This window comes from Rana temporaria, chromosome 6, assembly GCF_905171775.1.
Source record: "Rana temporaria chromosome 6, aRanTem1.1, whole genome shotgun sequence".
In the NCBI taxonomy this organism is placed as follows: Eukaryota; Metazoa; Chordata; class Amphibia; order Anura; family Ranidae; genus Rana; species Rana temporaria.
This window is the reverse complement of record NC_053494.1, coordinates 146997568-147012497: the sequence shown is the minus strand read 5'-3', so window position 1 is coordinate 147012497 and position 14930 is coordinate 146997568. Positions and strand designations below refer to the sequence as shown.

Sequence of the window (14930 nt, the reverse complement as noted above, 5' to 3'; positions counted from 1 at the left end):
AACCCAGCAGGATGTAGAGAGTTAAATAACTTAGAATGGACATGATTTATCAAGTTTTTTACATTTTCTTAGAATCTCTTACCTGAGGACCCCTAAGCCCTTGATCTCCAACTCCACCAGCACCACCATTAGGTCCTCTATTACCCTGGAGAATAGGATAAATAATTACATTAACACACATTTTTACAGTTAGAGACATGTTTATACACAATTTTGATTATTCATAAGAAGAATTCCATTCCTTACTTATATACATATTATAGCTTTCAAAATCACATTTTAAAAGGGGTCACATATTGACAACAGGACTGCAGGTAATAGTAATATGTTGATATGATATGTTGACAGTTTTAAATAACACTTAAATTGTGTAATATGTAGATACACGTGGACTTATTCATTATATTTTTAACCCAAGCTAGAAAGGGAGATTAACATTATGAGCAGGCACTAAGCAGTAAAACAAAGTTAACACAAATATATTGTAACTACAGAAAATATGATATTTATGATAACATAGTAATATGACAAAAGTTGGTACTCTGTCACTACTAAGATAATTAGTATTTACCTAGTCACAAACAATAGGAAATGTTTTGAGAAATATCTGTTATGTGGGTGATTGTCTGTATTTTAGTACATGTACCTTAACTCCAGGAGGTCCTCTACGGCCTCGAGCTCCCTACAAGGCAACAACAGAGAAAATTATAACATTGTAATTAGAGGCAACGGCAAGATAATGGGTTACTATGCTTAAAGAGCTCTATATAACTAAGTCAAAAATATTCCTGGTACCTCTATTTTTTTAACTAACCATAAAATCTTAAATTATTATTACTATTAAAAAGCTTCCAGTTTACCTGTAAGAAAAGAAGGTGCCTCCCACAGCAACATCTCTGATTTTGGTTTGGATTTTGGTTTGGATGTTGTAATCTGTGTCTATCCTCACTTTTTTTATTCTCAGTTTTCACTTGGTAATCCAATACTATCTAAAGCTTATAAAATACAACTCCTACCATTGGAACTGCATGACTTAGTATTAAGAGTGTAAGAACAGTAGCTGTCACAATCCTACCTGTTCTTAGGAAAAAGAATGGGCTTTGTATTATTTCCCCACTTCTATAGCCACTATTACACTGCTACACTGTTGATCCCTTCTTCATATACTGTATAAAGATATTTAGTTTAATAGAAAAGCTGGATGTTGCCTTAAAAATGAGGAGCTGAAAATAATCTGGGTTGTTTAGCCAGGCTCAGTTGCTACTTCATGGCCATAGTGTTTTGCAATATTTATTATCTACTAATAATGCCACAGTGCTTGGCGCACAGTGACTGTGGATATCTCTGAACATTCTTCATATAATACTGTACAGGTCAACCCCACCTTTTTGTGCTGATAAGATAAGATAATCTAAGCAGTACTCACAGCTTTTCCTGCAGAACCTCCTATTCCTGATAGACCATCTCTTCCAGCCTCACCCTGTAGACAGTGAAAAAAACGTATTGCTATAAAACATCTTAAAAATACTTTTTGCTCATTTTAACAGCATGACAAAGTGTGTGCGTGGTATGAATCTGCCAACAATGAAAGACATGTGCAAAAATGTTAAGAAAAAAGTACAGCTAGATTTCTAAATTAATAAAATAAACCTCTTGAAATTAGTTTGCTTCTAATTTATGGAACAAAGAATGGCACTTGGAATAATTAGTTTATAAAATAATGTAAACCTCAGAAGACTCTAGTCTACATTTACAGCTGCTTTGGCGTCCAGTTTATTTAATGGATTTATTTGACCTATATAACCACTTATAACTAATCATTTAATTATCAGAAAAAGGTGGGTCCATAAAATGTTAAGATAAAAGTTAGACATGTAGCATTACACCAAAGTTCTGCTGCTATGTACACATTAATTGCTTCAATGCTGTGTCTTTAAAATTAATGAGTCCAAAAGTTTACTCATTCAAGTAAATAATTGGATCTGCTAACATTTCCTTAGCTATAAGAAATTGACCAGACGTTGAAAGTGATTAGAATAGACATCTTTTCACAAACACCTTTGACATGTCTCACATTTAAAGTGAATCCATCATGGGAGTATATATTTCATATTTGGTTTATTCCCAGCCAATAACCAAAGATACTTTACCACACTTCCTGCTTCTCCTTTTGCTCCCTTTGGTCCTCTCTGAAGTGAATCAGTTCCTGTTTCACCCTAGAAATTAACAGAAATAAATTAAATGTCAAATAAATTGAATTTTTTAAGTATTTTTATCTATGATGTGCATATGCAAGATAAGTAAAAGTGGGTGACATTTGTAGTAACCATTACCTGTTTTCCAAATTGAGCACAACTATAGCATTTTTTTTTAAATAATACGTCTTAGAAGTTCTAAATAACCAGTCAATAAGTTGCTTTTATGTATTTTTTTCCAATAAAAATACCAACAGATATTGGATGACTACTGTCCTATAAAACATGTATACTTTACAGTGGTCTTTGCTTTTTTTTTAAAAGAATAGGGTTGACTAACGCTTAGAAGCCCTAAATGTGCTCATAGGTGCTTTTAGATGGACAAGTCTTTCTGACAAATGCCAGAACTGTTAAACAGAAGACAGATGATGATTTTAAAAGTCATATGAAATACTGTATATTAGATGGTATTATAGTAATATTAATTGGGACTTACCGGATCACCTCGTAGACCTTGTTCTCCTCTCTCCCCTCTTCCTCCTTTCTGACCTTTTTCTCCCTATAGAACAAAAAGATCATTAGGTGGACAGCTTGATGATCAAGGTCTATAGAGATAATAATAAATAGATGTTTATTTACCCTTTGTCTGTGCAATATTATTCTATTTACAGTTTATCATCAATATAGAAGTGATGTCTAAGTGTGCTTTAACTAACAAAAGAACAAAAAAAATACTAACCCTTGGCCCTTGGCTGCCCCCGTCTCCTGCAGATCCTGGAGAACCTCTTTTACCCTAAAATGATAACCATGTTATTTTAAGAAACGCAAAATCAAACTTTACATTTATCATCTACCAACAATAACAGAAAGAGTTTACTCACGTCTTCTCCATCTATACCATCCAAGCCAATTTCTCCTACTTCACCCTATGGAAAAAACAGTGGTTTCATTCAACATTTTATATATTTGGACAGGTTGTGGAGGCATAGTTAGTATGCAGGTGTTCACCAGAGAGTCGCTGAGCTATAGTCATCTAGAAATCCCATGTAATGTTGCTCATCTTGCAATTCTTTTGAAAAAAACTATCCCATAAATTGTATTTCTCAACTTCTGTTCAAGTTTTGACTATCAATATGTCTGGCTGTATAGTGATAAAGCACTAGCACAGGGGAAAGATTTGGGAAAGGTTTAAATAAACACCTTTGCCATGACCTACCACCTACTAACACCCTCTACAACACATGGTCATTAAATAGAATGTAGCTGTAGATGAGGGATGGAGGCTTGTCAAGGATTCATTGTTTAAACTGAAAGTGACAATCCTCCGCTGCATTGCATGGGTCATGGGCAATCAGTAGGGGAAATAGGGGAAATTGCAAAAATTTTAAATACAGAGGCTTGGGATTCACAAGTAATATGAAATAGATATAAAAAAAAATTAAGCATTACTGGGGTAGATACAATGAATTATGCATGACTAGCCCAGTGTTGAACTAGAACAGAGAACAAACATATTAGGCATGCAAGCTTGAAATGTTGTAAAATGTATGAAGAAACTTAATTTCATCATAATTTTGCTATTATACAGTGTGACCCATTGTGGTAAACTAAGTGAAATTTGCAGTATCAATTCATTTCTAACTTTGGCAGGCACCGAATAAAGTACTTTAAGGTGCTGGTTGTCTTTCAGTGTTGCTTTTGCAGCTATCAAACCAGTGTGCCAACTCTTCTCTATATCATGTACTTTGAATTAAATTTTCCAAATATCTGCTTATTGCCTGAATCCAGGATCCATAATCAACTTCAGAAGGAGGACTGGATGCAGTACAATTGTAGAATTGAAGCTGCACAAACCAGTCTGAAGAAAGTCAAACACAGTGGAATGTTAAAAAATAACATGCTATAATTTAACAGAATAGGAGGTACCATAAAGTTATGGTTAGGAACTGGTACAAGTGTGGCATACCACATGGCTTTTCCATCTCTTATTATGGTTGCATATAGTAATTCCACAAATGTAATGCCTCTGAATCAGAATCGGTTAATTTAGAAGAGGCAACATAACATCAATGTATTAACGGAATAACTGTTTTTAATGATGCTCAAATTACAGACCATGAAATAAGCCCAGACTATCTGTACAATATGTCAGTTTTGAGATGTTGCAATACATTGAGCAGCAAAGACCAATGAACTTTAGTAAGATTTGTACAAACAGGAATTTATATTTGGCAATGTATACTACTGCAATCAGTCTTTGACATTTAAGAAATTTGGCAACATTTTGACATTTAAGAAATGTCAAGATGGAATGATACAGTTTATACTGCATGGTTTTACAATAGTTATAGGGTTTGAGCATCACCTATTCTGTGTATTGGTAACTTGGGTATTTTTAACCTTTCTAAAATAATGATTAGTGTTGTATATAGATTAGATAGTTTCTTCATATTTACAGTACATATATCTTATGATCCAATGTATGGCTTATGGACTATGAGCATTTCCTACTGTATATTACCATCTTGTCCAAGTAATATCTGTATGGAATATTAGTCAAACGAATATCTTTTATGGTGATGGAGCAAAATTACTTTCTTGCATTAATGTATTTGCTTTTGGGAACAGCCCAAAATGTGCATCTATTATTTGTTTAATGTAGAGTTTATATTACCTTTTCTCCATTGAACCCTCTGCCACCCTAAAAAAAAAAACAAAAAAAAAAAACATTACTTTTCAGCTTGGAGAAAATATGGTTTAAGCTGTAATTACATAGCCAGACAGAGGTCAACTCACCTTGCTTCCTCTTGGACCTGGACATCCCTGGAAACCTTGTGTACCATTCACACCAGGAGGACCTCTCTCTCCCTATAGAAGAAAAAAATAAGGTATTTTAGATAATGTCTTTACTCAGTATTACAAATTAAGATAATGCAGACATTTTTAGAATACTTAGAACTTTTATTTGCACTAGGAAAGAGAATGGGGTCATGTACTGACCATAGACTACTTAAATATGGCATCAGTACTTACTGGTCCTCCTTCTTCTCCTGGGAAACCTTGGTGTCCTTTGAGACCTGATGCACCCTACAAAAAAAGAGAAACATAAAAATGATTTATTCAGCTCAGCTCAGCTCTAAAGCTAAAATACTGTTACAGATTTCTGTATTTGTCTTATCATAGATTGCTATTGTGAACAGCTAGACTGATGAACCATCAGTTACTCAACTCTGATAAGAATTTGCATCCATTAATGTTGTTTGTGTGTCTGCATTATATTTTGTCTTGGTGATTTTTTAAATATCTATCTATCTATCTATCTATCTATCTATCTATCTATCTATCTATCTCTCTCTCTCTCTCTCTCTCTCTCTCTCTCTCTCTATCTATCTATCTATCTATCTATCTATCTATCTATCTATCTATCTATCTATCTATCTCTGGTGCATGTGCATACATTAGTCTGCATTTTATCCTGTCTTTCATTATTTTTACTTTAATTGTGGCTTATTCCAGTGATTTTCAACCAATGATCAACCATCGCAGACCAATTTCTGTGTTTCTGAAATACAAATACATTTTCTGACTGATATCATTCAGAAAATATTTTTTACCATAACTTTGGTTCTTTCTAAATTAAAGTTTAATTGCAAGTTATTGGAAATTACATAGTGTAGGGTTAAAACATTTTCACAACTAATGTTAAGGTTTCTCTTACTAATTCTCTATTGTTGCCAAGCAATTGTAAGGTTAAAAACCACTGAGTAGTATTGTTGCATTTACTTATGTATTGAAACCATCATGAAAATGTAGAATATCAGATAACTGTTTGGATGTGTTAAAATAATATGAGATAATGGAAAAGGGAGAGAAAATGTATATATGGTAACTGGAGTAAAGAAGAAAACAACAAATAAAAAACAAACACAATATTGATTAACGTTTGTTTACATCCAGTATTGTAAACTAACCTTTGGTCCATTGACACCCGGAGGTCCAATATCACCTCTCTGTCCAGAACATTTACATGGCACTCCACAGCATCCTTTCTCCGCAATGTTATCCTGTGTTAGAGGAATAAAATAATACATGATACACCTGTCCTACCAAATAAGTTAAGAATTATGTATTTATTTGGAATGTCCTAGGATATTGCATTACTAGTTCAACAGTATACTACTTATATACCCTGACCAATGTTCCCTAAATGCAGGTGTTGTTGATTTCTTTAATTAACAAGGACTTTCCGTTTTGCAGAAATCATCAGGTTTCATTTGCCAATATGTCATCAATAAGAACTTTCTCCAGAACAACAACCTGATTGACCTTTCACCTCCAAAAATTCCTTTTCCAGTTTAAGTTTAATTTTGATTGAATGATATCTGTGTATTACAGAAATTTTTCATTTGCTAAATAAAACTAACTATAACAGTCAATAACATAGACAAAGTTGATTTACCAGTTCTTCAATGATCTCATAATCCAGATCAACACGGTTTAATCTCAGTGGGTTATTGTAAGTGAATCCTCTTCCAAATTCTAACTGCATAATTTGATCAAACTTGGGAACACTTTCCAACCCCACAAATAGCAGTGCTTTCACTCCTGAGAAACATAATTTAAAAATATTAAAACAATCAGGTTTCAGTGACAATATGTTATTTTTCAGTGTTTTCAGGTATTGTACAAAGACCTGCTACTTAGAGAAACTGGTACTGCTGTCTAATGCCTGTTTTTGAGTAAATTTGTGTATGCAGGAAAAATAAACAGGTTTGCTTTACTGCTTCCTCCTCATCAACATATACCTTTTCTTTACTTCTCTGCTCCATCCAGCTCTAGGAGTGAAGAACATAGAATACCCAAACTCTGGGGTATGGAAGAGCATGTGGGTCATTTCACTTCATCTCATGTGACAGAGGGGTGGTGTTAGGGGATTAGTCTAGCGTTGTCACATACAGATGTGGAATTGTCCTTAGATCAGCATATTATATGGCTGGCCATACATTATACAATTTTCTTTTACAAGTTTCCTTTAGATTTACCAAAACCATATAATATGAAACATTAACAAGAATGCAAGGATTTGCTGCTGGGTAGAGGGCAGTAATGTAAATCTTTTGAAAGCATAGATTTACATGAACTGTCCATGCCGAGTTTTTAGGGATTGACAGTTGTATAAGGTGTCAGCAGCTGCAACTTTCTGGCAACTGTATCTCACTTCAAGACTTGTGTGTCATGCTGCTGAACTTTTCAATTTCAATGTTAGAAAGTACTGTTGTAGGAGAAAAAGCTTGTAATTTTAAAAGTTTAACAGTGGGTGTCCACTGAGATACTGTCATTTTATATATTATAATTAGGGTTGTCCAGATACCGATACCAGTATCGGTATCGGGACCGATACCGATACTGGTATCGGGACCGTACTCGAGTATCGGGACCGTACTCGTACTCGTGCAAATACCCCCGATACCTAAATAGAATACTTTCCCCCCCTTTCCCCCCCCCGCCGCTGCCGCCGCATCGCGCCGCCGCATCGAGGGACATGGCTAGAGGGACATTGCTGCATATGTGAGGGACATGGCTAGAGGGACATTGCTGCATATGTGAGGGACATGGCTGCATATGTGAGGGGCATGGCTAGAGGGACATTGCTGCATATGTGAGGGACATGGCTAGAGGGACATGGCTGCATATGTGAGGGACATGGCTAGAGGGACATGGCTGCATATGTGAGGGACATGGCTGCATATGTGAGGGACATGGCTAGAGGAACATGGCTGCATATGTGAGGGACATGGCTAGAGGGACATGGCTGCATATGTGGGGGACATGGCTGCATATGGGGGGGACATGGCTGCATTTGGGGACACATTTAAAAAAAGTATCGGTATTCGGTATCGGCGACTACTTGAAAAAAAGTATCGGTACTTGTACTCGGTCCTAAAAAAGTGGTATCGGGACAACCCTAATTATAATCGATTAAAAGTGAATTCCTTGGGTTAAACACTTATCTCACCATCTGTGTTGAATTGGGGAGTTTTTCTCATGAACACTTACCTGAAGCCTGTAGAGCTACAGAAGCTTGCTGCAATTCAGCCATGCTTGCATCAGCTCCATCTGTCATGTGGATCACCACCTGTGTATCATGGAATTAAGTATCAGCAAAACTCAATCAATCATTTACATTTCTTATATTGTGAAAAACATAGCTGAATTTTCACCCTTGGAAAGTGAACAGCCTATTTGCCCTTAGTAAATTAACTCCATACTGTCCTCTCTTAGTATAGCTACTTTTTATGGTGGCTGCACTCTTCTCATCTGGTTCTGGTCACTGCTTCTAGTCAAACATTCATCCCCCAAATAGCACATACAGAGTATGTATTCTTTGTTAGAATCATTAAAGATAGGGGACACACATTTCACTTCATCCTGAGGAACGTTTACAGAAGACTTCTCAAATACAGAGCCTAGATAGTTGGTAATTGAATCAGCCACTCGCTTTAACAACAAAAACAATACTCAACTCTGGTTGCTGCACATTGTCCTGAGTAGCAATTATTCTCCACAATAATCTTTGTAAGCATCCCAAGGCACAGGCAATCCTTGGGTGAGCATGACTCCATTCCATGTTTCCCCCAGGATGGAGGAAGCTATATTGAGTGATCATATTTCAGGCCTAAGTGTCTCTCACCACAGATGAAAAGGGTGTTACACCAATGACTGTCTCAGCAGAAAGATTTCCTCCACCTTCCTTAATCAGCATCTTTACGCCAGATAGGGGAAAACTTCCCACCAATCACAGAAAATAACCTTTGTTACTTTACTACAATAAGAAAGTAGGGTCAAATCTCTTGAAAGCCCTGTAGTCAGACACATGACCAAGCTATGCTGCTTTAAATAAGATTTATCTTCCGTAAAAGGTCCAATCATGTAAAAAAAAAATCATATGCTGCACAGACAAGTGAAAATGCAAAATGTTTGGAGAAAGTGTAGATGTACTCTAAGTTACTAAAAGTGAAAATATTCCAAAACACATTTGAACTATATATATTTTTTCTTTTATGTAAAACACGCTCCTCAAATACAATATGAAGAAAAAAAGAAGGATTTTTATATTAGCTTAAGACTTCAAGGCCTTTTGGAATCCTGAAATGTCTAAGGGTTCTTTTTTTCCCTCCTGCTACATACATTCAAGTTTTTCTCCCATGTGTTGTGTCTGATAGAGCACACTGCAGAGAGCCTGTCCAGAGCAAGCACAGGATGTGCAACCTGGGCCCTGTGCACGCTGAAGAAAGGTGCCTACATGCGCAGCAGGCTCTTCTCAAAAGGGGCTGCACAGACTCAATGCCTGGGCTTGAAGCCTGGTGAAGGGGTCGAAGTTCAAAAAATGGTTGCAGCCCCCAGTTACAATTGCCAGGGAGTGACAAAAACACTCAAGGCCCAGCAATACTGGATTGAACCCTTAGAGGATTCAGAAAGCAGTCTCTAGCACATCCAGGCTCCTGTAAGGGTGCAAGGGCCTGAACTACTGCAGATGTCTTCCCCTGTAGACTCACACCAGGCAAAAGGGTTGGAAGGAAGAGTCATGTCTCCCTCAAGAGCTTCATCCTTTCAGTAGGCATATCTCTTATGGGGCCTTTAGGGACAGGGTTCCACCAGACCGGTATATGTTGCTAATTCTTTAATATGTTGCTAGCTTTTATCATCTGTTTTTATTTCAGTGTAGTCACCATTTACCTCATCCATTTATTCCCCCTCTATTTTGTCCCCTTCCTCCCCATTTAAAAAAAAATATTATATCATATAAGCACTAGATGGTGGACTATATTAGGCATGTATGTCCCTGAAGTCTTCAGCTTGGGAAAGGAGCATGCCTGTCCTTCCCATTGATAGTGCGCATGCTCAGAAACGTGTTGCATCACTTCCTGTGACGTCACACACTGCTGCGTTCCACGTGCGCCTCAGCTGAGCTCCCTGCATCTACCACCATACACTGAGCTGGTGGACGGCTCTCACAAGGTTTACGAGTGGCACAGCCTGTTGGACCAGCGTGACAGGAGACGCACCGCTGCAGGACTTTCTTCCGACCATCACTTACCCCATATAATTTTTTTTATTCATTGTATTATTAAATCTACACTGTTCATACTTACTCTCAGACTCTCTTTTTTTGCTTTGGACTACAGCCCTGGACCTGTAGAGCACTCTGCAGCTGCTCCATGTGCCTAGATGAGCTCCTTTGTAATGTGCTGCAAGAAACATTACAGGCCAGCCCCACATCTTCCTTATGAGAGGGTCTGGGTACAGCCTCTGCAGGAGCTCTGTAGCTACTAAGGAAACTTGATAGAAGAAAAGTTTTGCTGCTAAAAAGAAAACTGTAGCACAGCAGATTGAAGACATCTTCTTTCAGAGTCCTAGGACACTAGCAAAAAACAGAGGTGTGCAGGGAGTGGAAGGGTTTATACTGAGTTGTCCTTACAGCTTTGATTGCCTGTGCCCAGACTCCTGTAGATAGCAGCATAACCCATTGGTTCCAAATTACGTGTAATATATAATTAAGACAAAAGTGAGAACTACATTTTATTAGTTTTCGGAAAATTGTATCTTTCCTACCTTAACGCTGTTGGGTTCCCCAGCATTCTTGAATTTGTTCAGATATGTCTGCAGGGTTCGGCCATTCAATACATAAGGCCCTCGAGTGCCCATGGTAGTGATTTTTTCTGCCAGTTCTATACGGTAATTGGAAAAGTCAAATGCCTCCACAGGCCCTATTCTGCCCTGTGACAAAACAGCAACTTTCACAGAAGGCTTTTTATCACCACTGCAACTTATTTTCTGCATGTTAGAAATCCGTTCCAGTATTTGTCCCAGTTTGGGCTTCAGACCTCGCTGAAATGCAAAGACATCCTGCCCAGGGGTTACATCGACATCAAATCCTATAATCACCTCCAGATTACATTCTGAAAAGAGATAATAATTATGTTTCCCCACATGTTCTTTCTGGTACATACCACAATTGTTGTGTAATGCACACTCAGTCTACAAAGATAAATGCACACTAAGCTAAAGAGTATGGGTCTACATGTTGTCATTGACACCAGTCTATAGATGATTATCCCCAGATTGCATTTAACTGATGGTAACAATAAGTAATGACATCAAATATGTCAATGTGAATGTATATCTCATGAGATGTAGTAGGAAACCATACTTTGTTTTGAAATGCTGCAACCATTTATTAAAATATATAATTTAGTTAATTGTTGTTGTTAGTACATTAGCACACTACCACATACGTAATTCAGTAAGCAGCTGCATATGGATAGAAGATTAATGTAAAAACCACCAAGATTTATCATAAATGGTCACATATCTCCCAGAGAATGAAAGATGGGGAAATATCTGCCTGTCTTTATACTACTTGAGCATGGGAACTGCCATGATCCAGTGTCTATGCTGGAAGTGGCATAATCACACTACCCCAAATTTTTCCTCAGATCCTTTGCAGATGAAAGCTATTTTTCTTTATGCAGGGACATTTCCCAACAAGTTTGAAAAAAAATCCTTGTAGGATAATGGGCGCCTCAAGTGCTAATTTATTGCCATCTTTGTTTTTGAGTCAGAAGTACCATTTGTGATTGTGGATCCATTTATGGCCAGTGGGATAAGCTTTGGATTCTGTCCAAGCATGGATGCTAGGCAAACCAATTTATTTCACGGTTTCAGAAAATGACAAATAAATGCAGCTGTTTCAATATCGTATGTGGCTATTGTCTCTCAATTAACACACTCTAGTATTTATTACAAGATAAAGCCTTCCTTGTCTCTCCTTATATTGGGACCTAATTAACAATGATGGGACAAAGACTAATTTTAACTGTCTATCAAATAGGTGCAAAGTTAGAAGCAACAATGCAAAACAGGTTTCGGATGGCAAAAACATGCAGACAATGTAGAATTATGAAAGCTGTACAAACATATGAAATATGCACAAACATGGACTCTTTGCAATAGCAATAGTGTCTGAGCCAGGGTAGCATGCAGCTGCATAGCATAGCCTCTATAAGAATCCCCAAGAACAGAGAGTCCAGCTGATAATCATAGCTTCAGCAAAACAGTTCAGAACACAGCTGCTTGCCATTTTCCTCATTGTGAAATCCAGGTTAGCTCTTGTAGCAGGTGAACAGCTGAGGGATCCCACACCCAAGGACAAAGCACCACCCCATTGGAACTGCAGTACTCTGGTAGCAACTTTGAAGATGCTCCCTACAGTAGCTGGGTCTTTTGGAGAAGCTGTTTGCTATTAGATGCCTACCCAGGTGCCTACATACTGGTTCTGACAGTGGGGAACCTCTCAACTGGCTGTAGATCACTTGTGATCCCTCTGCTGAGGAAGGGAAGCAGAGAAATAATCTTCTCTGAGAGTATCCAAGAACCAGAGAGATGTGGGGAAAAGGACTTAAAGGGACCTGAGTATGCATTTGAGCAAGGTGAGTAAATGGGCATTTCACTGCACAAGCTGCTCATATACTGTCCAGCCACTGTGTAATATTTGTGGCTATTGTCTCTCAAATAATACACTAATCGTATTGCAATACAAACCTGGTTTGTCCCGTTTTACTGCCTATTCAAGTTCATGCATACCAACCTGATGCTAGCCAAGTTCTACCAAACATCTGAAATCTATATTTGAAATATTTTGGAAATAATTTGAGAAATGGGGACCGGAGGAAGTTCAGCGAATAATGTGGAGATGTGGTTTTGAAGTGTTTTTGTGCACTTTAATTTGAAACACTAGTCAATACAGTGTAGTACTGCAATAAAAAAAAAAAAAAAAATGAAACTAACAAACTATACTATGAAACTGTTTTGCTACTGGCCAAATAAAGTTGAGGGCTTAGCTTTTTTTTCTGTATACTTTTCAAAAGCTTTTACATCTATTGTGGCTGCTACTTCCACTGTTTTGGTCAGACCTATTGCCCTTAAAGTCCCATTAAAGGGTGGAACCTCTCCCTGCTGTACAATATTTTTTTTTTGCCCTCAAAGTCCTCTTAAAAGACAGACACTCTCCCTACCGTACAGATTTTTTTTTTATAAATTGGTACATGTTCCCCATGGCAGTGCCCAGCTCTCCATGCCCTCATTTGAACAGTTCATTGCCTATTAGCCTTGAAAATAGCCAGAATGGATTTTCAAGATTCACCCTTCTTATTCTTTAACCACATGACCAAGCCATTTTTTGCAATATGGCACTGCATTACTTTAATTGACAATTGCCTGGTCGTGCAATGCTGTACCCAAATAAAATCTATGTCTTGTTTTTTCCCACAAATAGAGATTTATTTCCGTGGTATTTGTTCACCACTGCATTTCAGGCCTTGTATACACGAGGGGACATGTCCGATGATTTCGGTCTGATGGTTGTACACACCATCAAACCGAAATCCGCGTGGACAGGATACGCAGTGACGTGGCCGCGCCGTCGCCGCGACGATGACGCGGCGACATGCGCGACCCTGGAAGGTCAATGCTTCCACGCATGCGTCGAATCACTTTGACGCATGCGAGGGCTTTCGGCCGAGCATACATGTCCGGTAAGTCGTACAGATGACCGAACATGTCCGATGGACAGGCTTCCAGCGGACATGTTTCTTAGCATGCTAAGAAACATTCATCCGCTGTAAACCTGTCCGATCCGCCGGAAAATTGTCCGGTCGGCCGTACACACGACCGAACATGTCTGCTGAAACTGGTCCGCGGACCAGTTTCAGCAGACATGTTCGGTTCGTGTGTACGAGGCCTAAAAGATTTTGCGCTATGAACAAAAGACCGTCAATTTTGAAAAAATCTATATTTTTTTACTTTCTGCTACAAAAAAAATGGAAAATCTAATTTCTTCAACAATTTAGGCCAACATGTACATATTTTTAGTAAAATATACGCGTATATTGATTGGTTTGTGCAAAAGTTATAGCGTCTATAAACTATAGCATATAAAAATTTTTTTACTAGTAATGGTGGCGATTGGTGACTTATAGCGCGATATTGTGGCTGACAAATCGGACATTAACTGACACTTTTTTAATTTTTTGAGGACCAGTGACACTAATACAGTGATCAGTGCAAAATAATACTGTATGCACTGTCATTGTACTAATCACACTGACTGGGAAGGGGTTAATATCAGGGGCATCAAAAGGGTTATATGACCCCGGGAGTGCAGTTTTACTAGACAGTATTGTCTCTTTTGGAATTTGATGCTATCTATTGTTAACGTGTGTTTAATCTGTGTTTTGTAATTTTGCAAATATAATTTTGAATAAAGCTTATTTAAGGAGTACTCCGCAGTCTGTTCCTATTTCTCTCTTGAGGTACAGACCCCTTTGGAGAACCCCTCTCTATTCCCCCTCCCCTTGTCTGACTATTATGTTGATCCTCTGTCTCTGACACTCTCTGAGTTACCGATCCAGAACTAGCAAGCATGTCAGGAAAATCAGAAATGTTTATCTGCATATTTTTTCTGATTAAGTGACTGCAAGTATTTAAAGCATAACTCCACTCAAAAAGTGAAGTATCACTCATTCTCTCCCTACTCCCAGCCTGTAACTTTTTTGTGGAAGGTGGAGCGAGTACCTTTTTTTTTTCTATCTGCACCCACTCCCATTTCCTCAATCCTCGCCTATTTGAGGCAACCTCCAAGTTTCTACCTGTAAAGATGTCAGAAAAGCTGATTGG

At 37.9% G+C, this 14930-nt stretch overlaps 1 protein-coding gene across 12 annotated transcripts in view; it reads right to left on the bottom strand.

Moving 5' to 3' along the window:
- COL6A3 (collagen type VI alpha 3 chain) overlaps positions 1-14930 on the bottom strand; it is a 142908-nt gene that overhangs the window by 41642 nt on the left and 86336 nt on the right. For all 12 annotated transcript variants that reach the window (XM_040357520.1, XM_040357521.1, XM_040357524.1 and 9 more), the window contains 14 exons: positions 10809-11155; positions 8253-8331; positions 6655-6800; positions 6167-6259; positions 5229-5282; positions 4992-5063; positions 4870-4896; positions 3077-3121; positions 2935-2988; positions 2692-2754; positions 2151-2216; positions 1427-1480; positions 647-682; positions 83-145 (listed from right to left, as the gene is read on the bottom strand). In XM_040357520.1, the coding sequence (XP_040213454.1) occupies positions 83-145; positions 647-682; positions 1427-1480; positions 2151-2216; positions 2692-2754; positions 2935-2988; positions 3077-3121; positions 4870-4896; positions 4992-5063; positions 5229-5282; positions 6167-6259; positions 6655-6800; positions 8253-8331; positions 10809-11155 (1199 nt within the window). The remainder of the gene's footprint in view (positions 1-82; positions 146-646; positions 683-1426; positions 1481-2150; positions 2217-2691; positions 2755-2934; positions 2989-3076; positions 3122-4869; positions 4897-4991; positions 5064-5228; positions 5283-6166; positions 6260-6654; positions 6801-8252; positions 8332-10808; positions 11156-14930) is intronic.